Genomic DNA, 24,074 nt, shown 5'->3' on the forward strand with positions numbered 1-24,074 from the left:
CTCAACCAATGCCGGCAGCCAGGCAGTAAAACAAATACGCCCTCCCTATATACGGGTGTCCCCGTAATACCACGCGTCTACGAATACCTCATACTCCATTCGAGTGTCGAGAAGCAGAGAGAGAGTCGACCTCGTTACCGATACCAACTGAGAGAAAACGCTTCTTAAGCGCGGTTAAACTTCTCGCTCTCTTGCGAAAAATAAGCTTTTACGATAAAAACAGTAAGAGAGGGACAGAGAGAGAGAGAGAGAGAGAGGGGGGACATGCGTTAACGGTGCAAGAAAGTGAGATGGAAAAAGTAAAAGGAATTTTCTTTTTTTTTTTTTTTGCTAAAATCCAACTACCATTTCTTCTACATGATCGATCTAATATTCGCGTGCGTTTTGATCCGTTTAAAGGTATAAGCACATATATGTACGTACCTATGCACGTACGTATTCGTGTAGGTATGTATATTAGAAAAGTACTCACGAAAAGGAACGATAAAAGGTGCACAATAACTCGCGTACGACGCAAATGTCCTCTTTCAAACGAGACTTCCTCTTTAGAAATGCAACCGAGTGATGGACAGGTAAAAGAAGTGGCCAATGTGGGCTGGTCTCAGCGTATCACGTGACACACATGTCAACGGCCTTTGTTTCGCATCCTTTTGATTGAACGTTCAGAGCACTTCTTTCTCTTTTATTTTTTTCCTTTTTTTTTCTTTCTTTCTTTCTTTCTTTCTTTCTTTTTTTCTTTCGTTCGTTCTTTAGTTCTAAAACCGAATTCTTTTCGTCGTCGCGTGTCTTAATCGTTAAAACGTCGTCTCGAAAATATTTTCTTCGAGAGTTTCTTATGAAATAATTTAAGAATGAAAAAAAAAAAGAAATAAAGAATTATTCATTGGCAATTAAGTGATCGCGAATTTTGTCGATAGACAAATCACATTTGATTCAATTTTTTGATAGGAAAGATCAGACATTTTATGAACGTGGAATTATGACACTGCCCTGAACGATGGAAAAAGGTCATCGACAAAAACGGACTGTACCTAATTGAACGAAGTTATATTTTTTAGGAAAAATTGAGAAATTTTCATTTTTATTTAAAATCCGCAATCATTTAGTTGCCAACTCAATAGATACCTATATGCAATTTGTCATTTAATTATGTGTACGTTTTAACAAGTTTAATTGTTAGTCTTATAAAGCAAGGTGTAACCATTGAAAATGTTTCTATACTATGAACTCTGATCTCAAAGCATATCTACGATATTTGAATAGTTTACAAAAGAAATGAAAGGAGCTTTCACAAAAGTGGACCAGTTTTCACCTGATCTAGATCATGATCTATTTTCCGTCGTCAACAGATTCGTGACTATCTCTCTCTCTCTCTCTCTCTCTCTCTCTCTTTCTCTCATGCAAACCTGTTCGTTCGCGTGCCGAGGTCCTGGCCTGGGTCCCAGAATCCTGTTGAGAATTCTCCTATAGTAATATGCCCGTTTCAAAACTGGTCCATCCAGAAAAAAAGGGGGATGCTGTGATGGCCACTGTCCGCCTTATTATACGCAAGCCTATGGTCTTCAAATGAATCCAGTTAACCCTTGACACCTATGCATATCCAGTCATCCTCCGTTCTTCCTGTGTAACTTCCTGCAACAGAAAACTGGTCCATCATCAAGAGGGGATTCTATCTCCCTTATTTTTCACAGACCCACTGACGACCATTGTCCACTCGATAGAAACTAACTTGGACCACAAAATGTGCACCTAGTTACCCTTTGACTTTCAATTAAATAAAAAAGGTTAACCGTTCTTCTTGGTTCTCAACTAGTTTGTTCTTTTTATTCTAATCATTCTACTGATGTATTTCACCGTATATATGATACATGTATATACAGTGAGCTGAATTAAATAAAATTCTTATATCAACGAAAAATGTCATTTTATTATATTATTCGTGAAATGGAATAGAAATAAAGCATAATTTTTTTCTTTTTTATTATAATATTGAAAAAATTCATCAACCCTCCTGTAAAGAAAAAAATTTGTTTGAAATAATCTTCTAGCGGGGTTTGATGGAACTAAAATTATTTGGTGTATCGGTAACATAGAAAACTAGAACGATGTTGAAATAAAATTCTACAGTTGATAATATAGAAGTATCGAGGGTAACTAAATGTTATAATTATTTGAATTATCTATTTTATCAAATCTTATGATAAATAATATTTTACAAAACGAAACGTAATTGATAATAATTACCATTACAAAACGTGTAAATTATTAAAGGTAAGGAATACCTGTAAAAATGTAAGAATTATTAAAAAAACATTATAAAGTAATTAGTTTCTGTATATTAAATGGATAAAAGGAACAAAGGAGAAAAAGGAATAAGGATATGATATTAATTAGGGATTTAAAAGAAACTAATTACAATTATAATGTTTAAAGTAAGCGGTCTTTGGCTAGATTTTACTTGCAATGGAATGTTTAACATATAAAATATGTTAAACATTATACTGAAAGTAAAATACCATTGCCCAGGTCTAACCACGAGGAGGTAACCGCTTCTGAAGACCCGGGATGTGCATCCTGAAGATGTCCCCATCCGACGACCTAAGTCGAAACCATAGAAAATGAAAACCCTGAGAACGTTTTTTAATGAGCCCCACTTTTAGGCCCCACCCTAAGAGTTTTATTCGGAAAATCCTTGCAATTATTATCAAGAATGAAGAGAAAAGTGGAATACCAAATAAAAAAATGATAAAGACGGAGTGAAACATGAATAGAATTGATATAACATGGAACCTGTGAACGTATAAAATACATTAAAAATAATTATTACATGCCTGCGATGCTAAGGAGAGAAGAATAAGTAAATTAAAATTATACATTTAATTATACAAATTATAATTAAGTCCTCTTGTGGTCCTCTTGTGGTCCTCGGCTGGTCGTCGGCTGGTCTTTGGCTGGTCCTCGACCTATGTCCTGCAACAAGAAAAAACAAAGGCGTATGGAAGAAGAAGAAAATCGGGCCTGGAAACGAACCTGAAAAAGAAAAAGAAAAGATTATTTTAGATTTGCAAAAATGCAATGAATGATCCATGGTATCTATAAAAATTCGACTTCTGGTCCCTCTTTCACATAATTCATCCTGCCAATAAAATATTAAGAAAAGGATCGTTTGGTGTAGGTGGAATTTTAGGTAAGGACATGATTCTATCCTTGGGAGTAAGATAGAATCAAGGCTCGCATGGGCAGGGTCGCATCCCTGAAGTAGACCTTTCTTCGAAAAGAAAGAATCTACCCGCTACCCATTGAAAAAAATACTGGAAACGAACCTGTAACAGAAAACAGAAAGATTAGTTTAGATTTGCGAAGAACCAATGAATGCATCGAAAGCATATTCCTTTTCTAGATCAAAATCCAATACTTACAAATGCATTGGAATTAATCACATCCTGAAACAAAATATAAACGAAAATTAATTAAATATATAATATAATAATTGAATAAATCTTAATACCTAAAACAATAAAAGAGACATTAAAAAACATTATAAGATAATTAGTTTCTACGAATGAAATGAAGAATGAAAAGTGGGGAAATTGTGTGTAATAGGAAATTAAAAAATGATATGATATTGGAGCGGGAATTCGGGAATGGTATTGTACTCTATCATGATTTTAAAGTATTTTCTATCTTTTAAATGAAATATCATTTATAAAATGAAATTTTCTTAATACTCGATTTATTTTAAGGAAAAATTATGTTTGGTCTTTAGTGGGTGGCATGGCAAATCCAACGATGGTCACCTGTAACAAAAAGAAAACTATTTTAATTATTACCATTCTTAATAACCATTATAAATTATTGACGAGCAAAACAAAAAAATAAAACAATAAAAATATCAAATGACCAACGAGCTATTTTCAAAATTTCAACCATGCTGTTGAATTTGAAAATAACTCATTAAGTCTGTAGTTGCCCTCTTGAGCCACAATTAAGTGGGGGCCTCTTCGGCTTTAAGCCTCTTCTTTCTTCAAGCCTACTGTCGGACATTCCCTACGTGCGAGCATGAAAAGAATCTTTGACCAAAAACGTCAATCGTTCCAAAAAGTATTCGCATAATTTGGCATATTACAACGATTAATGATATAGAATTAGAATCGTCCCTGATTCTATATAATAAAAAAAACCTAACCGACCCTAACACAACCCTGAAAAAGAAAAATGTGATTAGTAAAACATCCTGAGCTTTTTACATAGAAAATAATTATTACCTTTTGGTCGAGAGATATCTCATCGCCGAAAGAATATTATTAACCATGTAAAGTATCGATTCTATTCTAATACCAAACCGTTATAATATGCCAGATTATGGTCGTACAATTTAGAAACGACTTAAAGACATTTTCACCCAATTACTCTCAACTGCTTATAACACTAATATAAATGAAATACATTTCACATTACAATATATATATGAAATAATTCCATTTATTTTCTTTCATCATACATCTTATGCAAATAATTCCGATGTTCGTTAAGGGGGTGACTCTATTATTAATTATTACAAATGCATTCGCGTTTCCCGTTAGCTATCCTAGCTCGTGGACAATCAACGAACTTAAAAGTTCATCGACTGTGCACATATTACACGAGCACATTTAATCGAATGTCCGAGCAGTTAATTATGCTAATCGATGACCTAATAACACTTCGCACTTTTACTATCGAGTAATATAATCGAATTGAAATAAAAATAATACTAAAAATGCAATGCATTTCTTTGCAATATTTTTATTTAAATTATTCTTTATATTAAATTATATGAAACATTTCTAAGATTAAATCGCGATAGTGCGAAGTGCTAGTTATAATACTTAAAACTAAGTATCAATTCATCAAAGGTTTTGCGGATTTGATTTCGACTCTATCTCGTTCGAGATACAATCGAAATAGAAATGAATTTCTTAAATGGTTGCAAATCCCTTTGAATCATGATACATAATGCATATTACAGAATTGTCACAAAAAAGATTTACAAGTCAAGCAAGATAGAATAAAAAAGATATAATTTTGTGACAATTCCGTATAAAACCCGGAGGTGGGGACTCGCACTGAAAAGTGCAAGTATGCCACGTGCCATTCCGGGGTCCTACCTACTTATAATTAAAGTTTCACATTCGCTCAAAAAAATACACATGCATACCCACCCACACACTCCACGGTTCTCACACATACCACCAGGGTGCAAAAGCCTAAACTAGAGAGCATGCCCCGGGGCACCTCCGACACCCTAGTTCAAACGCGTTTTCTAAATTTATGGGAGTACGTACCAATTGCTGTAATCGTCTGTCAAGGCTAGTGATTATTGCATAAATGACTAATGCAAAAATACAAGTATAAACTAGTATATATGCATACTAGTTATATACGAGTATATCATAGTTTCCACAAATAAATGCGGTAATTCTACTATGCAAAACGATTGTTAAAAAAGAAAATTTCGTATCGTACGCGTGACTCTACAAGTTATTTTTATTCAATAACTTTAAAAAATAATAAGCGCGGTATTACGAATCGCGAAACGATGTACAATGCACATTCCTAACCGCACACACATGTGCAATGTACACCGTGCAATCACTAGCACAATGACAGACGCCAAATGGGGGGGAAAAACTTAAAACTAAAAACCTATACTAACCGTTTCTCACCCATACGTGTAACACCTGGGCACACGCATAAATGAGAACGCAGAAAGTATAGGGGGGAGAAACGGGGATTAGTATATTAGTTGCTGAAAATCCTAATCTAAGATTTGATTAATGTATAATAAAAAGTTCTTTCATAGAAATCTAAGCGGGCTATGACTCTACTAGTCATTTATAATGACTTTAAAAAAGATTTTAAGAATTTAAAAAAATAATAAAAATCTCGGACGATTCTTTCGTTAAATGGCTGTTCTAATGAAAGAACTGGGCTTTGAGCCGCCACTTAATTGCCAGAATCTATCCGTCGCGAATGGGTTTGTCTTCTTGCTCATTTTTGTATTATATCGAAAAATAAAATCGCGATTAAATAAACTAAGTACGAAGCAATGCATGTAAGACATTTATTACATGCTTTATTGGACGAAATCGAGTAAATTAATACTCGATTTCACCACTACTAAACGCGAACGAAACACGTAATAAAAAAGAAAAGTGCATTAATTAATTGCACTGTTAATTAAATGAATTTAACCGATGAGACAAGAAGACCTATCCTGAACTAATAATATAACATACAATAAAATATACAGTTTCATGAGCAATTTCAAAAAAGGACTAATCCTTTTTTAAATCACTCATGTGCTCGTCAATAATTTTTTGGAATAATTACAACCAGTAACTCGTGCCGATTGGGACCTTTCATCCTCGGCATGATTGAGCACCGGAGGGACTTTAAATTTTAACTCACGACTGCTAAATGTTATATTACATATATGGCATTTTAAAATAAAATGACGCATGTATGCAATATGAACAATTAGCATTAGAAGTTCTGCGGTGGCTCCAAAACACTCCTACTTCGTAGCAAATGGTCCAGCTGCATCCCTCGTCCATCAGATCCATCGGAGAATTCCCGATGCACTTTTCCCCGCACTCCCGTGACTCTAATATCGCGGTAAACGAATATAAGAAACTATAAAAGAGTTTCTTATCGCGAAACCGAAATTTTTCTTATACGGCGAACAACACTGAATCTACATACGCGACACGATTTGAATTTAATTTACGCCCGGTCACTGACTCTACTTCGCGATTAAAATGTTACTTTAATTATTCGTACAAACACTGATTCTACAATCTAATTCAAAGACTGCATTGCACGCAGTCAATGCAAACACAAAAATTTCACTCCCGATAGGTGGTCACTTCACTGATGCACTTCACTGATGCACTTCACTGACTCTACTTCGCGAACAGTCTGTACGACTGTTTTAAAATTAAAAAACTATAATTTTATACGAACAAACTCTAATGCAATTAACTGCATTGCTCGCAGTTAATTGAATATATAAATCTCAAAAATAACGCGAACGCGAACGCGAACACGAACGCGAAACGCGACCGAATTTTAATTAACGAACGATCGTGCTTCTAATCCGTGATTTTAAATTATAATTATAAACGATCAAACACTCCCGTTACATTGCTTCGCGCACGAATTGCAATGATGTTCTGAAACAGAAAATGAAAAAGAACGATTAATATCGTCGTCGTAATCAAAAACTATTGAAAATTTATCATAGAAAATGTTTCATAGAAAAATATACTTACTTCTAATCTTCATTGATGAATGCACGATGGGTCTCCTACCCTTAGGGTGACGATGACCAAATGCACTGACTCTACTCCGCGATAAAAAGTTTATTTTAATTATTCGTACAAACACTGAATCTACTTCGCGATAAAACTTGTATTTTTTAATTATTCGTACAAACACTGACTCTACTTCGCGATAAAAATTGTATTTTTTAATTATTCGCACAAACACTGACTCTAATTTTTTGCAACTGCATTGCGCGCAGTTGAAAAATCAAACACCAACACTTGCTTACCTTTCTGTAAAGAGAGAAAAGAACAAAACGATTAGTATCATTGTTATCATTTAAAAATTATAAGTAATTATTAAAGAAATATATTTAATAGAAAAATTATTTACCTTCTATCTTGATTGATGAATGCCCGATGGGTCTCCTACCCTTAGATGACGATGTCGTAGACGGTTCCAACGAAATTGAGAAACTTACGTGTTTCTTATCGCGACCACGGCACTGATTCTAATTTTATAACTGCATAGCACGCAGTTCAAAAATCAAACACTAACACAAACACTTAGCCTTCTGGAAAAAGAAAAAGAAAAAGAAACTATTAGAATCATTGAAATCGTTCAAAAATTATAAATAATTATTAAAGAAATGTTTAATAGAAAAATTAATTTACCTTTTATCTTCAGTGATGAATGCCCGATGGGTCTCCTACCCTTAGGATGACGATGGCACACGTATAAACCGAATAAAAGAAACTTTCGGAGTTTCTTTACCCGAAAAATTTCCGATTTTTGTTTAACGATGCAAACACTCGAGTACCTCATTGCCTACGCGCTCGATTGCAATGATGTTCTGAAACAGAAAATGAAAAAGAACGATTAATATCTTCGTCGTAATCAAAAACTATAGAAAATTTATCATAGAAAATATTTTATAGAAAAATTATACTTACTTTTAATCTTCAGTGATGAATGCCCGATGGGTCTCCTACCCTTAGGATGACGGTGGGTGAACGGTAACGAAAATAAAAAACTATAAAAAGTTTTTTATCGCGATCGCGAACGCGAACGCGACCGAGACGTGCTTTACCGACCGCACTACACGTCAAAAACGTCTGAAAGAATGCACAAGATTAGTATTCCTATAAAATAAATCGAGTATTTTAATGTGGGATATAATATGAAGGTAGTATTAAAGGGAAAACAATGAAATGAATTGTAATATGATATTAATTAGGAAAATGAAAGAAACTAATTATCATTATAATGTTAATGGTAAGCGGTCTTTAGCTGGATTTTACTTGCAATGGAATGTATAACATATAAAATATGTTAAACATTATACTGAAAGTAAAATACCATTGCCCGGGTCTAACCACGAGGAGGTAACCGCTTCCGAAGACCCAAATTTAAATAAATATTCATTAAATTGGATTTGCCAGTAATACAAATCGATTTTAACACGACAGTAAGTAAAGACAGTCATATAAAAAAATCATAAATTAATAACGTATCAAAATTGTTTTCTATTCGAAGTACTTTAATAGGTATATAATGTTAAAAACAATGTATATGCGTTTAAACTAATCTTAAATATAAGTAGAGTGTATTAGAATATTAAAATTATTGTTAATTAATCGATAGAAATGTATATTGTAATCTAAAATTATGAATGTATCTTCTGATGAACCTTCCTCTTCGAAATCTACTGTAAGACTGACACGTTATCATATAAAAAAGTTTTTCTATCGAAAGTTGTTTACATGCCTTTATGAAAGTTTCTTATGTATGTAACGAGAAAATTAATAGTAATAAATAAAAATTAAAATTATAAAGTTATGATTTTAACTATATTTCAATTTTTATGTAATTGTTTAAACAAATGTACATTTGTTGTAATGTTCTTGCGCAGTGATGACTTCGGAGGGGAGGGATAAAATTTTCATCTATTATAACATAAAATCTAAATTAATTAATATTCAAAGTACGTTAAAAGATATGTAATGTTTAAATAAATATATATGCGTTTAAACAATCTTAATTATAATAAGAATTCATTAAAATATTAAAATAATTGTTAATTAATCGATGCAAGCGTCTATTGTTGTTTAAAAGATCGGAGTATATGTTCTGTGATCCCTCCTCTTCGAAATTCGTCGTTAGACTGAGTAATTATCCTCTGTTAAAGTTTTTTTGGTGAAAGTTGTTTACAGCACCTTCCGAACGTTAAGCACGTGTATAAAAAGAATAATAAACCTATTTAATAAAATTTGAGATAAAAACGTTATGATTTTCGTATTTTGATCTATTTTAAGTAATTATTTTAATGCTTCTGCGCAGTGATGACTTCGAGGATAAAATTCTGCTGTAACATAAAGAGAGTGCATTAGTGCATTATAATAATTTTTAGCATTTTTATTATTTTTATATAATTGTTTAACCAAAGGTATATTTATTTTAATGTTCCTGCGCAGTGACGACTTCGGAGAGTAGGGGTAAATTTTTAATCTAATAAAACATAAAATCAAAATTAATTAATATTCAAAGTACGTTAAAAGATATGTAATGTTTAAATAAATGTATATGCGTTCAAACAATCTTCAATATAATGAGAGTGTATTAGAATATTAAAATAATTGTTAATTAATCGATAGAAGTGTCTATTGTTGTTAAAAAGTTCGGAATATATGATCTATGTACCTTCCCCTTCGAAATCGATCGTTGAAATGAGACGTTGTCCTCTATGAAAGTACTTTTATTGAAAGTTGTTTATATGATTTTCCGAACGTTGCGCATGTGTATAAAGTGAATAATCCACCTAATCAATAAATTTAAGATTATATACCGGGTGATTTTCGTATTTTTATTTATTTAATGTAATTATTTTAATGATTCTGCGCAGTGATGACTCCGAAGATAAAATTCAGCTGTAACATAAAGAGAGTGCATTAGAATATTAAAATAATAGTTAATTAATCGATGCAAGCGTCTATTGTTGTTTAAAAGATCAGAATATATGTTCTGTGATCCCTCCTCCTCGAAATCCACCGTTGATCTGAGTCATTATCCTCTGTTCAAGTTCTTTTGGTGAAAGTTGTTTACAGGATTTTTTCGAACGTTGAGCACGTGTATAAAAAGAACAATAAACCTAATTAAGAAAATTTAAGAATAAAACGTTATGATTTTCGTATTTTTATCTATTTTAAGTAATTATTTTAATGCTTCTGCGCAGTGATGACTCCGAAGATAAAATTCTGCTGTAACATAAAGAGAGTGCATTAGTGCATTATAATAATTGTTCATTAATCGATGCAAGTGTCTATTGTTGTTAAAAAGTTCGGAATATATGATCTATGTACCGTCCTCCTCGAAATTCACCTTCAAACTGGCACGTTATCCTCTATAAAATTACTTTTATTAAATGTTGTTTATATGACTTTCTTAACGTTGCGCATGTGTATAAAGTGAATAATGCATCTAATAAATAAAATTTAAGATTATAACGATCTGATTTTAGCATTTTGATCATTTTTATGTAATTATTTAACCTCTCCTGTGCAATGGTGACTTCGAGAGTAAAATTTTCCTGTAATATAAGTAGAATGCATTAGTGCATTAAAACAATTGTTAATTAATCAATAGAAGTGTCTATTATTTTCTACAAGCTCGGAGTATATGATCTATAAAGCCTATATACAAGAAGGACGATCGCAGTGTTATAAATGTGCTTACGATATATACAATGAGAGGATGATTTCTATTGCCACTAGAGAGCGTGTCGATTCGCTTGATTTGATTTTTTTAAATCGTTTTCGTTTATTACTACAGATGGTGTTAGTGTTGAAGATACGAACATCTCTAGTAGCGCTTTAGTTTCACTATTTCCTTAGTCTTGTTTATGTCTTTTCATCGTGAAAGTGATCTAGAAAAAGTATTTTATTATTACATTTAATTAAAATATAATGCGATATTCGCAATAGTTATTTTTTCTTATGAAATGACTGATAAATCTAAAACAATGAGCCACATAAAACACATTCCGAAAGATGCCCAAGTTATTATGTCCATCATGAAAGATATGGGAATTACGGACTATGAACCGAAAGTTATCAATCAATTACTTGAATTTACATATCGTAAGTATTTAAATATATATTCTTAATTATTATTAATATTTATATATATAATTATATTCATTTCTAAAGTTAGAGATATACAATTTTATTTTTCAAATACAACGTGGTTTTAGGTTATGTTACCTGTATACTAGACGATAGCAGAATATATGCTAATCATGCAAAAAAGAAGTTCATCGATTTAGATGATGTAAGATTGGCTGTTAAAATGCAATTAGAACGTTCTTTCACTAATCCACCACCGAGGGACGTTTTGTTAGATGTAGCTCGTGCCAAGAATACTGTGCCGTTACCATTCGTTAAGCCAAATAATGGTTTGAGATTGCCACCGGATAGATATTGCTTAAACGCAACTAATTACAAACTAAAGAATGCTACTAAGAAAACTGTTACAAAGCCAATTCACTCTTTGATCGGTAATAGTATATCTGGAGGACAATCAAGAATCAAAGTAGAAGGAAATAAGACTGGTCTTTCAATAGTCAAAAGACCGGGTACTTTGACCACCGTTGCCAGAACGCAGACTATTTCTATACCAAAGCCTGTATTAAAATTCTCAACCGGTAAGATAATCTGATAATTTTCTATTACGCATAGAATATTTTTTGAGATTGTAATATGCAAATACACATTTTTCCTAGACCATTTTCACGTCCTTCAATCCCATTCAACTGTCCCGTCTTACCACATTTCATTGAGAGCTCGATTATGTGAGACCAAATGTATTGTTTCTATATTCAAAAGATTTTTAATTAAAACATATACCATTTTTATATGTACTCCTGTTAATTTATTCTTTATTTTTATAGCACCAACAGGGACAGCCACTGTTAAAGCACAAGTAGCGAAACCAAAAATACAAGTTTCATCTGGACAAACCTTGCCGCCTATCAAAATGGAAACAGATGATATTTTGAAAAGAAAAAGGGAAGATGATGACTACGATGTTTCATAACAGTACTTAGTTATCGATATAACATAACATTTGTATTTCTTGCTTTACTCATATTTACTATAGTAAAAAGTACATAAATTGCTGTATATATTTAAAATTAATTGTTTGTATTTAATTTTATTATAAAAGATAGATATTAACTATCTTTTTTCTGATTAACAAAATTAAAACAAACAATTAATTATAGACAATATAACAAAAATTGAATTTAATTTATTAAATTCTTAGGATATTTTGAAGATCGCATAGTTTATTATTAGATATTACTTTTTTTAGTTAGCTTATCTAATGATAACGTATTAATATTTTTCTTTTATGAATGAACATAAAAAATAAATACAATCTCATTAATAGCTCCATATCCCCAATGATAATACGTGGTGATGTGTATGTAAGGCATTTAATATTAATTTTTTATAATAGCACAAAGCATATAAAGCCTATCATATTAGGAATATTGTTAGCTTGAAATCGTTGATCTAATATCAAAATTTGTACTTTATTAAAATAGAGTAGTGCATAAGATAGAATTATAAAGTAAAAGCTTTGACAAGCTTTATTTTAAAATCTTAATTATTCAGTAGCGTATTATTGCAATTAGCCTTCATCTTCCATAATTATTTCATCCAAGATAAGATCTTCCTCCTCATCTTCATGTTCCTCAACAGCTGCCATAGCAGCTTCAATTGCAATTTCTTCATCTTCAAAGATATGCCTGTCATCAATTTTATATTCATGTTCCTCTACATCATATTCTTCATCCTCTCCTATTTCTTCTTCCATTGATATTTTAGTTTCAGGAACTTCAGTTTCTTCCAAAGGTACTGAAACTTCCGATGGAACTTCGATATCATCTACTCCTTTCTCTTTAGTTTCTTCACTTCCAACTTGTTCAGATGGAGTCTTATATAATATTGGTGGTTCTTCCACCTCTGGTTTCTCATGTTTACTAATACTTTTAACGTCAACTTTTTCTCTAACACATTTCCTTTGATGTATTGGTAAAAATAATTTATATTCAGCTGGTAATTCTTCGTCATTATATAATCTATTTATGAAAATGAAGAAAACAGAACATGTTAATAATTATATCATATCGAACTATGATGTTATTAAATAACTACCTTGATGAAAAATAGATTCGTCGAATTCTACAATTGGCGTGCATCTGCATCCTCGTAGTTTCCACGTAATTAGTGCCGTACGCACGCCTCGTAAAATCTGCTAGATTAAATTGAATTTGATTCCAACCATTGGATAAACCAATTGGCATGGTCGTACAAAATGGACGAACTCTAGTGGTACTTTGAAAATTGCTTACACGAAATCTTCTGTGCATATTTTTGTCATCGAGAATCTAAAAAAAAAGCAAAGAAATAATTAATTTATAAATAATTATAATAATAAATGTAAATTATATTAATAATTAATTTATATATATGCAACAATTACTACAATTAACACGTTCCGTGCCACGTGTATCACGCTTGGTACACGTGAAACTTTCCATTCAAGGGTCGCACGTACCACTAGGAGTATACTCTGAGATATTTATTTAATGCGTTAAAACATCAAATTGTCTGAATGAAAAATTGAGCAGAAATGACTTGGCACAGAACACGTTTACAATAATAAATTATTTTCTTTTCTTAGATTCTCGACATATATATAAAAATTAATTGAAAATAATATTAAACAAAATTAAATTGAACTTACGGTTATCTCGAAGGTGAAATATCGTTTCATATTTTTAATAATTATTATTAAAAATGGTAATGAAATTCCAAGAACTTTTTTCTTCTCTGCTGGACAATAAATGTAGGTTGTTGCCACATTAGTTCCAGCTAATTCCAACACTAATGATTTTACCTCATCGTCAATGATTCGTCGTATATATCCATTCTTTACCTAACAGTATCGTATTTTAACAAGATTGTTCATTAACGCGTATCGTAAATAGAAGATTTCTTTAACAATTTATATACGTACTTCATAAAAAAAGAATATAGAAAAAAAGAAAAAATAAACTCACGTGCATGCCCCACAATTCTAAAGGAGCTGGTCCACAGCTGTATAAAATTGTTACAAATCCTCTTTGATAGGTATTACGAAACATCCTTAATATTTTTGATTTCTAAGCTGATTTTGAATCATCGATCGAGAACGTGTCAATGTCAACGATATTTCATACTTATCTCAAATTATATTCATTTTTCTTTGTTTATTAAAATAATCGAAGAAGCAATTTTTATAATTGACTGAATATAACAACTTACGCATACAACTTACGTGAATAAAAATGAATTAAATATGACTAAGTGTGAGTAATATTAGAGGAAAAAATGTCATTTAATAAGCATATTATATAAAAGAAAAATTAAGAAGAAAAAAATGATGTAGGCGGCAACGTGTTTATCAAGGTAAAGAGTAAAGAACGCTTAATGATAAATATAATTGAATTTGAATAACAAGTAATCGATTATTAGTTTATAAAGGTCATTTATTCTTGCTTTCTGTACGTCTACCTGATCCATAACAATAGACACGAAAGATAGATGTTCGATAAATGCATATATATATATACATACGCACACGTGCACGCATGCTATTAATTATTATTTAGTTACGAATAACGTAATATCTCGTCAATACGTCGACGTTCCTTTTCAGTTGCAAAATCTGGAACGATCGTGATCCTCGGTGACATTCCAACGCTAAAAATTCGATCGATCCTTATGCTATCTAGGGCAAACATTTGTATCATCGCAAAATGCATGATCTCACGATTTAGTTGACGTGATATCTGTTTCTTGATCCTTTGCAAACGCTGACGGCAGACGACGTGACTTCGGTAAAAAAAAAAAAAAAAAAAGAAGAAAAAATAAAAAGATTAAAACAAGAAAGAAAATTAAAATCAAATGTAATTAATGATCATTATTTGTTTATTGTGTTGAAAATTGTTGTACGTTATCTTTAGATCTATCGAGATTTATTTTTGTACACTTTTTTAAGTAAGTTAGAATCCTTTTATAGTTATACAGAAATTATTTTGATTCTTTTATTTTTGCTAATATTTGAAATTGTATTATTTTGATGAGAGCTTATATAATTTTAATGTAAAAAAAAGAATAATTATTAAATTTGTATTTTTGTAATTAAATATTAAATCTTACTAAGGTAGATTTTTGAGCTTTGTGTAACTGGGATGAATCGATACGTCGCTTCTATAGAGTTCAGGAAACAGCTTCATATGTTTTGAACGATATTTCCTGAAACGTTGCTTGATCTCCTGTTCAAAACGAGATTTTCTTAAATATTCTTCATCGGTGTAGCTTAAAATAGTTTCACCACTTTTTCTAAGAGACAAATTGTTCCTCGCGCTAAATGTTTTACTCATTTTTATTTAAATTTATTTACTTTTACTTTTACTTTTTTTTTTAATTTTTTTTTTACTCTTTCCTTCTCTCTTTATCTCTCTTTCTCTCTCTCTCTCTCTCGAAAGAGAATTGATTATCGGACAAAATTTAGATCTTAGACGGAAAATTTGGAAAGGAGGTAAAAAGAAAAAAAAATCTAAAAAATGGATGAAAAAAAATATGGAAATCGTTGAAATTATTCACAAATCACGGCGCGTGTCAAGCAAGACTGACGACTTCAATGAAAGTTGGCAGATCTGTTACGAAGTGAGCCCCTGTGCCTCGTACGAATATCGATTTGGTTTCTAGGAGAACCAATAGTCAGATATTCGGTTTATTCTTATTTCTACTTGATCACGAGATATTACGTTACGTTGCGTTGACGACGATTAGAAAAATATTAGACGGAATCGTAGTGAACGAACGAACGATTAGAATCGAAGAAGTTACTCGATTTTACCATGACGAACATTTATTTTCCTTTTACATTTGCAAAATTACATTTTTTTATCCCTACGTTAAAATCATTTAAAAGTAAAATATATAAAATAAAGATCACAAAACTATAATATAATAAAATAATTCGAGAAGACAAATTCAAAGTTTACGTATTCGAGAAAATGATTTCTCTGACTGTGTTAGAAATATTTTAGATCGATCGTCGTAAACGAACGAACGATTAGAATTGGATTTAGCATGGGGAAAATTTCCTTCTTTTTTTTTACATTTATAAAATTACATTATTTTTCTATGTTAAGATCGTGTAAAATATAATATGAAAGTAATGATAGCAAACTATAATATAAAGTTATGATAAAAGAAGAGAAATTCAAAGTTGACATTTCGTAGAAGTTTTGTTACAAGTTCAATAATGTTATTATTAATTTATGAATTATATTTGATTTAAGCCAACATACCTATACACACACATACACACACACACACACAAATATATGAACACCTACGTGCAAATTCAAACTATGTGGAAACTATGACATAGTTAGGAAAAATAAATTAACGAGGGTAACAATATGGATATAAATGATTGTCAAACAAAAACGACCATCGGTTAGAAAATTGAAGAGCACAGAAGGAACGAATTTAATTAACGTACGCGTGGTGTACTTTATCGAAACTGTAGTTAAGCCTTTATCGCACAACGATTGTTTCAAGAGAATGGACTTGAGACACGAAAGCATTTCAACGGAGAAAGTGGAAGAGGAAATGTTTCGAGGATATTCAAAAGTCCTTTATTTAATGTCTTCATATATTGCCTTTAACTATAGGGTGTTCTATAAATCAAATTGACCAATATGCTGAATATCTCTTTTATTAATTTTGTTTAACGATTTAAATTTACGAGATTTAAATCATACAGATAAATACAAAAAGATTATTTATAAAATTTTATACAGTTAACATGATCATTTTTATGTAATATTGTTAAAGGTTTACTTTTTAAAATATGAAATTGTAATTTTTTACGGCGATATAAAAAATATATTCTATAATGTATATTATAAAAATAGGATACATTTTTAATTCTACCACGCTTCGCAGATTTAAATTTCAACTTTTTCCGCATCCTTTGTGAGCTTTATCGGCCACCCTGTATTTTAATTCCATCACCCCCTGTGTATCTTTATTTATTTTTAATTCTTATTACGAAAGGAAACAAAATGAATCGATAAAAAATTCAACTTAAATGAATGATATAATCATTTTCAAGTTATCTAACGAAGATTAAAACTTTCGATTAATACCCGGTGACGTGCTATTAAAAACTTGAAAATAAAAACTGAAATTATTAACACGTTATTCTATTCACGTAATTACTTGTTGAAATCTATAATATTATATAAATACTTCGCACAGAATTATCGTATAAAATAAATGAACAAATAATTTAATCGAATAATTCCATACAACACATAAGAGTGTATACACTAATTACAATATTTCCTAAACAATTATTACGATAATTACATCGATTATATATTCATAAATTTCATTATTTTATAACAACACACACACATTATATTTAATTATATCCATATTACATTAATAATATCAAACTGATAGAAAAAAAAAATTCAATCACGTTTAAACAAAAATGGAATAATTAATCAAAAAAGTATAAAATTCCCGAGACGAAATATTTCAAATTTAAATTCTTCGAATGGGTGAAAATAACGCATGCGCAAATTTTAATGGTAGCCAATGAAAGAGAAGATCGAAGGGAAAACGAAGGATAATTTGTTAAGATAATGATATAAAGATTCAGAGGAGGGAGAGAGGATAGAGAATGAGTAAGAGAAAAAGAGAGAGAGAGAGGGAATGAGTAGCTCAGCAACCATGCTCGAATATATTGATATTTTGTGTCGCGCTCGCGCGAAATAGTGAGTGCGTGTTGATACTAAGAGGGTTGGTTCGCGAGTGAGGGAACAAGAGGGTTGTTCAGAAATGTAAGAGAAAGATAGAGACAGAGAGGTAGCGTCACGCCCGAGGGTTAAACGTGTGCATACACCAGTCTCGAAGCGTCCAGCTGATCGCGGTGACTTCGTCAACGTGATAACAAAGTGACGAACATGTTACTTGCATTTATAATCATTCGCGAGTGAAGAAAAGAAAAGAAAAGAAAAGAAAAGAAATATTAAATTAATAAAACAAGCGATAAAAGAAACCAAAAGAAAGAGATATCAATTAAACAATTTAATCATCAAATGAGACAATATCAAAATGACACGGTGATAATCGAAATTCGATTATTCGTTAATTTGACATAATATATGCATTGCAATTATTTTATTATGAATTTTTTTTTTATCTAACGCACATACACATAGACAAACACAAACACAAACATGTATTTTTATTATTATTATTATTATTAACGCGTTCGGGGGGGTTAAAGTTTTAGTGAAATTTTCTTAAAACCGTTCTCCATCGGTGACCTCGTAAAAAGACTTAATATACGTTATGTGAGCTTATTAGAATTGTTTTATTATTGACATTTTTTCTATATTTTTTGTTTCCTCTCTTTCTCTCTCTCTTTCTCTATTTCTATCTCTATCTATTACCGTCTGTCCGTTTATTTATCTGTATATCTATCTATCTATATATATATACATATATATATCTATATAACCATACATATGTAATCCACCGCGACGCCGGATGTCGTTGGACGTCGCGACGTCGTCGTCGTCGTCGTCATCGTCGTTGAGACAGCAGAGTACTCCCGACGCTGTTACTCTTAACGGATCGGATTATCATCTTCCATTGGTTTCGATTACATCTTTCTTCCTTATTTATTTAAAAAACGATACGCAATACGATATTCACTGGCTGCAACGGAAACACAACAGGCAGCTCAATAACTGCGACAGACTCGTACAATGGCCAGCGAAAGGATATCGGGTCGATACAGGTTTGTCTTATGTTTTGTTTTTTTTATTTTCTTCATTTTACATTTCCTCTTATTTTCTTTTTTCTCAATCAATTTTTTTTTTGTTTACTTAATTTTTGTATCGATTAATCATTTACAATTTGTTTCTTTTCCTTTCATTTCTTTTTATTTGGAATTTTTATTTTACGTTTAACAATTAAATAGGGTTTTAGTATAGCGGTTTTAGAACGTGATCGAACTATTGTCATATCACTGATTTTCATTGAGAACTCGGTTATCGATCGTTAAACGAGGGTAGAGCAAATGAATAGTGTTACTCCGATTGTACTTTCTCTTCTGTCCTTGTTTTCGAGACACATAATGTTATTTCCTTTAAATGGGGGTAGATAAAAAATGTTCCTTATCCGAAGAAGCATCTTTTTCTCTCTTATCTTTTAATTAAGAATTCATTTCAGATGTTAAATAACAAACGGATAAGTAAAATGAAATTAAGAAAAATTGAATAAAATATTATATATTCAAATAAATCATTTGATTATTTATTCTATAAAATATATTAGGAAACTATCGATGTTATCCATTCGTGAAAATTAAATTATCTTATAATTTAAAATATTATAGAATGAAGAATGAAGGGAAAATCGAAGATTGATTGAATACAATTTTCAATAATTCATTGGATTTTTCATTTTATAAAATATCTTATCTTAGAGAAAGAAACCATCGACGTTATCTATTCATGAGAATGAAACGATCGTAATTTAAGATATAAATAAAATAAAATTAGGGATGATCGAATATAAGATTTTTAATGAAAATAAATTAGTTTTTTAATTTGATAAAATATCGTAGAAAAAAACTAATCGACGTTATTCATTGATGAAAGTTAAAGGATCGTAGCGCGGATGAACGACCTACTCGAATATCGTAGCGTAAAGTAGAAATACAACTAACGAGGTCACCGACACAAACTACAGCCGTCTTCTCTCTCTCTCTCTCTTTCACTCACTCTCTTTCTTTCTTTTTCTCTCTTATAGATAAATATAGTACAAGCTATCTGACAATAAAGTAATCGTACTTGAATGTGAATAACTGATCATTTTCTGATCAAATTCAAAGAACACTTTACAGAGAATGTGTGTATATATATATATATATAGTATGATTGCTTTTACTTTGGCCTTTTCTCTTCTCGAGAGGAGAGGAAACTTCATTTATCGATTAGGAAGGCAAGCCTTTGGGCGATTACGTTGCCAAAATAACGTGTATAGGAGTAATCGATCGTATCAGATGTTCCAATGTATTCTTGTATGAAACTATGTGTATAATATTTACCTACACACGTGTTTATGTTCGTGTAAATGTTTATGACGTGATATATGTTTTTTTAGTGTATTTCTTTTGAACACGAAACATATTAATTAAAATTAAGATTTATGATTTGTTTGATTGAAGAACATCATTACCAGTTCCTGGCCACTCAGAGGTAAATCTTTGCTCAGTGTTGTCACTGGGCAAGGACCTTAGTAAAATCACAATGCCGGTTATATTCAACGAGCCACTTTCCTTCCTTCAACGAGTAGCAGAATACATGGAATATGCTAAATTGTTGAAACTGGCATCCGCTGAACAGACACCTGTAGGCAGATTACAAGTTAGTTGAATATTTATTAGATTTTATCTAAGGACTAATGAATAAGACATATTTGTTTAATATCACTCCATGTTTATTTTATAGTACGTCGCTGCTTTTGCTGTAAGCGCATTGGCTTCTAATTGGGAACGTCTTGGAAAACCATTTAATCCGTTGCTTGGCGAAACCTACGAATTAACTCGTGAAGATTTTAGGTATAATTTGATTTACTAAATTATTCATTTAAGTTGATTCATTGTCGTAAGTCAATTCTATCATTTCGAATCATAGATTTTACACATTTATTTTTTAAATTTTATTCATACAGAAATATAAAATTAATTATTATCTGTAATAGTTTTTGTCAAAATAGAATGTATTAAAAATATTTATATTTATAAGCGAAAGAAATATTTTTAACATCCGTTTTATAGAAAATGGTGTGTTAAGTTTACGATATTTATTAATAATCTATGACTCATTTTTGTATATTTGAATATTTTCAGAATAGTATGTGAACAAGTTTCTCATCATCCGCCAGTATCGGCGTTTTATGCTGACAGCGAAGATTTCGTTTTCCACGGTAGCATACACCCTAAATTAAAATTCTGGGGTAAATCGATAGAAGTGCATCCAAAGGGTATCGTCACAGTAGAATTGCCCAAGTAAGTTTATATATGATATTATATAATATTTAACAGATTTTTCAATTATATAAAAAGGCTTTGTTAACACAAACGATCTTGAAAATAATAATCGATTTCATTTATTTTTTATCTAATATTAGATGGAAGGAAGCATATACTTGGCAGAATGTTAATTGTATACTCCACAACGTATTGGTTGGCCAACTTTGGATGGAACAATTGGGAGCACTTGAGATTAAGCAATGTGGAGGATCAAACTTAAAAGCTTTGTTAACTTTCAAAAGTGGAAGTTGGAATGGCAAGGATCTTCATCGTGTTGAGGGATTCATAACGAATCAAGAGTAAGATTAATAAAAAATAATTTTTAATAACAAAAAATAATGTGATTGAGAAGAAGAAAATAATATTACTTTTAGCAAAAGAAAGTTGGTATATTTGTATGGGAAATGGACGGAAAAATTGTATGCCTGTGATCCGTCTTTGTACGAGGATGCACTTGAAAAATTAAAGAGGGATGCTAAAAGTCCTCAAGGTAGCCCAGGTCACAAAAAAGTTCTAGCTAAACTTCACAGCCTTAAAGTTGGAGCTTTCAAACCATCTCACCAGGTATGTTCTATTAAAAAATGTATTATTATATTAAATATGAATAGAATTGAAGAAAAGAAACTATTTGAATATTTGTTAGAAAGCAAATTAAATTAGAAAATGATATAATTTATGCTGTATACGATTAATTTGTAACGAATGATATGAAATAATTTTTTTTTTTTTTTTAATTAGGATGCAATCGAAGAATCATCTACAAGTATAGATGGTGAAGATACACCAATGATCGACGAAATACCAAACTCTACGACACTTTGGGAAGTTTCACCGAGACCTCCGAATAGTTCTAACGTAAGTATTTTTTTTTTTTTCTTTAATACGTGCTATATATTTTTTTATACTTTTGATTACTGCAAACAAAAAATTAATTCTTATTATTCCAATTTATAGTATTTCCAATTTACTACATTCGCGATGTCCCTGAACGAGATAGAAGCAGGCATGAAGAAGGATTTATGTCCAACCGATTCGAGATTAAGACCGGATATTAGAAAATTAGAAAATGGAGATCAGGATGGTGCAGATTCTGAGAAGGCAAGACTCGAGGAAAAGCAACGTGATGCTAGGAAGATGAGAAAACAAAAGAAAGGACAGGAATGGACACCAAAGTACTCTACAAAATTCTATTTTCTTCTAATAAAATTGATCGTTGATGATGTTATTATTAATTTTGTTGTTATTTTTACAGCTGGTTTAGATGGACGGTTAATCCTTACACAGGACAAGACGATTGGTTGTATAAAGGCGGTTATTGGGAGCGTAATTACACCGACATCGAAGATATATTTTAATGAATATTAGAAAAATGATATCGACAAAGAAAACTAGGCCATGTATCGAAAGCCAAAACGTGTTGCATTGATGCGAGGTTGTGAGGAAAATTTTGTTGTGTTTCCTCCTCATGTCGTGAAAATGGCAAATGTTTAATTGTGTTAGACAAAATTTCTCTTCTTTTTATTCATCATCATCTATCCCTCTGTTTTTATTTTCCACAGCTGTAAAAAATAACTTTTAATTTGCGATATATCCAAAATGTCTGCTTAGACGTATGTAATAAAATATAAAAATATAAATTTAAACGTAAAAGTTTTTGATGGTCAAGAGGAAATTAAAAGAAAAAAACAAAACAAAAAAATTGAATTAACGAACTAAACTGCAATTATAAGATCTGTGTAAAATTAGAACGCGAGCTTACGCCTCGTAGAGTGAAACCAAAGGAAATAAAATATAAAAGAGAGAAAGAGAGAGAGAGACAAATCGTATGCAGGTCATACATATATATATATATACGTAGATAATAAATATTTATATGTATGTGTGCGTGTGTATAAAAAAGCATAAGAAAGAAAAATGCTCAATGAAAACGAAGTAATCGAAAGTTTAGAAAGCAGGTAGTATAAAAACAGATTACTGTATGGTGTATCTAACACACTCGTATCCTTCAATCTCTCTCTTTCTCTCTCTCTCACTTTTTCTGTTTTTGTCTAACTTAATCCTGTCATCAACAACCCTATTTTTTGGCACGCTCTCAACTAATGAATTAATCACGACGATCGTTAGTAATGTGTCAACTCGTTAGTGTGCCATTCATCGATAGATAACGAAGTTGTTTTATCACTTTCTAACATAGAGAGATCTTCTCAAGAGAAATAATTAAATAATAACAATTTAGACAAGAATTACGTGTATGTGTGTGTGTGTGTTTGTGTGTAAAAATTTCAACTACGAAGAAACAAAAGTACGTGATTCGTAAAAGATAAATTCAAAGTGATTTCATTGAATTTGTCTCAATCGCTATATCTCTATTTCTCCATCTCTGTCTTTAATTAATTTTTTTTCAAAAGAAAAAGAAACAACACGCAAGCTAAAAATAAAAAAGAGACAGATATAAACGTATTATTATATGCACGCGCGCATCTCGATGTACATACATAGATACATATACATACATACATGCATACATATAC

At 31.1% G+C, this 24,074-nt stretch overlaps 4 protein-coding genes across 7 annotated transcripts; 2 read left to right on the forward strand and 2 right to left on the reverse strand.

Moving 5' to 3' along the window:
- The first annotated feature begins 11,153 nt into the window (after nt 1-11,153).
- LOC122524101 (transcription initiation factor TFIID subunit 9) lies at nt 11,154-12,493 on the forward strand. The gene is made up of 3 exons (XM_043646184.1): nt 11,154-11,441; nt 11,555-12,004; nt 12,251-12,493. The coding sequence occupies exons 1-3, from the start codon at nt 11,303-11,305 to the stop codon at nt 12,394-12,396; spliced, it is 735 nt and encodes a 244-aa protein (XP_043502119.1). The 5' UTR covers nt 11,154-11,302; the 3' UTR covers nt 12,397-12,493.
- Nucleotides 12,494-12,780: 287 nt separating this feature from the next.
- Nucleotides 12,781-14,512, reverse strand: LOC122524102 (cilia- and flagella-associated protein 20-like). The gene is made up of 4 exons (XM_043646185.1): nt 14,429-14,512; nt 14,113-14,304; nt 13,521-13,753; nt 12,781-13,444 (listed from the first exon to the last, which is right to left on the reverse strand). The coding sequence occupies exons 1-4, from the start codon at nt 14,510-14,512 to the stop codon at nt 12,994-12,996; spliced, it is 960 nt and encodes a 319-aa protein (XP_043502120.1). The 3' UTR covers nt 12,781-12,993.
- A 366-nt stretch (nt 14,513-14,878) lies between these two features.
- On the reverse strand, nt 14,879-15,793 carry LOC122524296. Its single transcript, XM_043646458.1, has 2 exons — nt 15,570-15,793; nt 14,879-15,242 (listed from the first exon to the last, which is right to left on the reverse strand). The coding sequence occupies exons 1-2, from the start codon at nt 15,791-15,793 to the stop codon at nt 15,020-15,022; spliced, it is 447 nt and encodes a 148-aa protein (XP_043502393.1). The 3' UTR covers nt 14,879-15,019.
- A 2,383-nt stretch (nt 15,794-18,176) lies between these two features.
- LOC122523960 (oxysterol-binding protein-related protein 2) lies at nt 18,177-23,049 on the forward strand. Of its 4 annotated transcripts, none has more exons than XM_043645954.1 (9): nt 18,177-18,559; nt 20,677-20,875; nt 20,960-21,069; nt 21,361-21,519; nt 21,642-21,842; nt 21,918-22,107; nt 22,282-22,398; nt 22,498-22,715; nt 22,796-23,049. In XM_043645954.1, the coding sequence occupies exons 1-9, from the start codon at nt 18,552-18,554 to the stop codon at nt 22,896-22,898; spliced, it is 1,305 nt and encodes a 434-aa protein (XP_043501889.1). In that variant the 5' UTR covers nt 18,177-18,551; the 3' UTR covers nt 22,899-23,049. The 4 variants fall into 4 exon arrangements, with proteins under 4 accessions (XP_043501889.1, XP_043501890.1, XP_043501888.1 ...); XM_043645955.1 differs by lacking the exon at nt 18,177-18,559 and adding an exon at nt 18,566-18,793; XM_043645953.1 differs by lacking the exon at nt 18,177-18,559 and adding an exon at nt 18,919-19,242.
- Nucleotides 23,050-24,074: the final 1,025 nt, after the last annotated feature.

Source organism: Polistes fuscatus, unplaced genomic scaffold (assembly GCF_010416935.1).
Source record: "Polistes fuscatus isolate 324 unplaced genomic scaffold, CU_Pfus_HIC Scaffold7, whole genome shotgun sequence".
NCBI lineage: Eukaryota > Metazoa > Arthropoda > Insecta > Hymenoptera > Vespidae > Polistes > Polistes fuscatus.

Bases quoted from the DNA above. Each gene is read 5' to 3' on its own strand.
- LOC122524101 (XM_043646184.1), top strand. From the start codon at position 11,303: ATGACTGATAAATCTAAAACAATGAGCCACATAAAACACATTCCGAAA. The intron at 11,442-11,554 runs GTAAGTATTTAA...ACGTGGTTTTAG, and splicing joins ATTACTTGAATTTACATATC to GTTATGTTACCTGTATACTA. The intron at 12,005-12,250 runs GTAAGATAATCT...TTATTTTTATAG, and splicing joins TGTATTAAAATTCTCAACCG to CACCAACAGGGACAGCCACT.
- LOC122524102 (XM_043646185.1), bottom strand. From the start codon at position 14,512: ATGTTTCGTAATACCTATCAAAGAGGATTTGTAACAATTTTATACAGC. The intron at 14,305-14,428 runs GTGAGTTTATTT...CGATACTGTTAG, and splicing joins TAGAATTGTGGGGCATGCAC to GTAAAGAATGGATATATACG. The intron at 13,445-13,520 runs GTAGTTATTTAA...TTTCATAAATAG, and splicing joins CGAATCTATTTTTCATCAAG to ATTATATAATGACGAAGAAT.
- LOC122524296 (XM_043646458.1), bottom strand. From the start codon at position 15,793: ATGAGTAAAACATTTAGCGCGAGGAACAATTTGTCTCTTAGAAAAAGT. The intron at 15,243-15,569 runs GTAAGATTTAAT...TTTTTACCGAAG, and splicing joins AAGCTCAAAAATCTACCTTA to TCACGTCGTCTGCCGTCAGC.
- LOC122523960 (XM_043645953.1), top strand. From the start codon at position 19,211: ATGGCCAGCGAAAGGATATCGGGTCGATACAG. The intron at 21,070-21,360 runs GTATAATTTGAT...GAATATTTTCAG, and splicing joins TTAACTCGTGAAGATTTTAG to AATAGTATGTGAACAAGTTT. The intron at 22,108-22,281 runs GTATGTTCTATT...TTTTTTAATTAG, and splicing joins CTTTCAAACCATCTCACCAG to GATGCAATCGAAGAATCATC.